We start from the raw sequence: 1,490 nt of genomic DNA on the forward strand, positions 1-1,490 counted from the left end.
CCCCCCCCCCCCCCCCCCCCCGCCCATCCCTGCCCTTCCCCCGCACTGGGATTCACCCGCCGGGCACTCTCCCCCCTCAGCCTGTTCAACCCCAGCACAGACTAGACATGGGGCGTCTCCCAGGTGCCCCCCACACCCACACCTGGGCCAGCTCCTGGACAGGCCCAATCCTGGCAGGTGAGTGGGGGGGCAGGACTGGGATAGGAAGGGGCTGCGGGTCGGGAGTGAGGGGCACCAGCAGAGCTGGGGGGTTCCCATTTCTGACGTCCTCCTGTCCTCCCCCCCGCAGTCTGTGTCCTGTTCTCCTGCCTCCCGCTGGCCGGCGCTGTTGATTTTGGGGTGGCAGTGGTGCCCCCCCACCCGACCGTGGGGCAGACGGTGACCCTGCTGGTGGGGGGGGCCCGGGGAGTCGCCCAGAGCTGCACCTGGTACCGCAGAAGCTCCACAGCCGAGACCGATCGGATCCTGACCTTCACCTCCCCGGACACGCGGAGCCCGGGGCCGGCGTCCACGGGGCGCGAGACCCTGGGGGGCGACTGCTCCCTGCGCATTGCGGGGTTAACCCCCCAGGACAACGGGAGCTTCACCCTCATCATCCGCGCCAGGGGTCGGTCCCACGCGCTCTTCGTGCGCCTGCAGCTCGCCGGTAAGAGCAAGAAGGGGCGCGGTGGGGCGGGGTGGGGGGCTCAGCAGGGGGCGCTGTGGGGCGGGGGGCTCAGCAGGGGGCGCCATGGGACGGGGTGGGGGGCTCAGCACAGAGCACTGTGGGTCAGGGTGGGGGTTCAGCAGGGGGCGCCATGGGGCAGGGAGCGGGGTGGGGGTGCTTGGTAGGGGGCGCCGTGGGGCAAGGGGGTTGGGCAGCAAGTTGCTCCATGGGGGGGGGGGGCTGTCTCCCACTTATGCTCTCTTTGTTCGCAGGGTGACCGGGCGGTGTCCGGATTCGCTGCCCCCCACCGAGAGGTCCTGGGGCTGTTACCGGATCCCAGCCCCCTCCCCCCAAATCCCCCTCACCGCCCTTCCCCCACCCCACCCCCTTTCTCCCCTCCCCCCTTCCCCAGGCCCCTCCCCCACTCCCCCCAACGTCCCTCCCCCAGACCCCTCCCAAATCTCCCTCCCCCCCAATAACCTCAATAAAAGCCTCAGCTGCCGCAGCCTGGAGTTTGTGTCGGGGGGGCAGGTAAATGGGGGGCTGGGGACAGGCCCCACCTGTAGAGGGGCCAGGTGCATGGGGGAGGTGGGGGGGTCTGTGTGATGGGTGGTCCCGGGTCTCTCTCCCCCCGCCGTCGCCGGGTCGCTCTTGACCCCCAGCAGGGAGCAGGTGACCCCCCTGCTCCAGGGGCACCGCAGAACCAGGGGGGCTGGAGACACCCAAAGGGGAACCTCCCCTATCGCCCCCTCCCACCCGCAGACAAGGTTGGGGGGGTGGATCGTAGAGGCCCCAGGTCCCAGCCTCGCGCCTCTGCACAAACTCCAGCCTGGGGGGGGGGGGG

The 1,490-nt window shown here is 70.9% G+C and overlaps 1 protein-coding gene across 1 annotated transcript; it reads left to right on the forward strand.

The window, feature by feature from the left end:
• The first annotated feature begins 96 nt into the window (after positions 1–96).
• Positions 97–1,044, forward strand: LOC113408918 (carcinoembryonic antigen-related cell adhesion molecule 10-like). The gene is made up of 3 exons (XM_026662383.1): positions 97–177; positions 290–646; positions 919–1,044. The coding sequence occupies exons 1-3, from the start codon at positions 108–110 to the stop codon at positions 921–923; spliced, it is 432 nt and encodes a 143-aa protein (XP_026518168.1). The 5' UTR covers positions 97–107; the 3' UTR covers positions 924–1,044.
• Positions 1,045–1,490: the final 446 nt, after the last annotated feature.

The sequence above is a fragment of the Terrapene carolina genome, unplaced genomic scaffold (assembly GCF_002925995.2).
Source record: "Terrapene carolina triunguis isolate 2854851 unplaced genomic scaffold, T_m_triunguis-2.0 Scaffold26738, whole genome shotgun sequence".
NCBI classification, from domain to species: domain Eukaryota; kingdom Metazoa; phylum Chordata; order Testudines; family Emydidae; genus Terrapene; species Terrapene triunguis.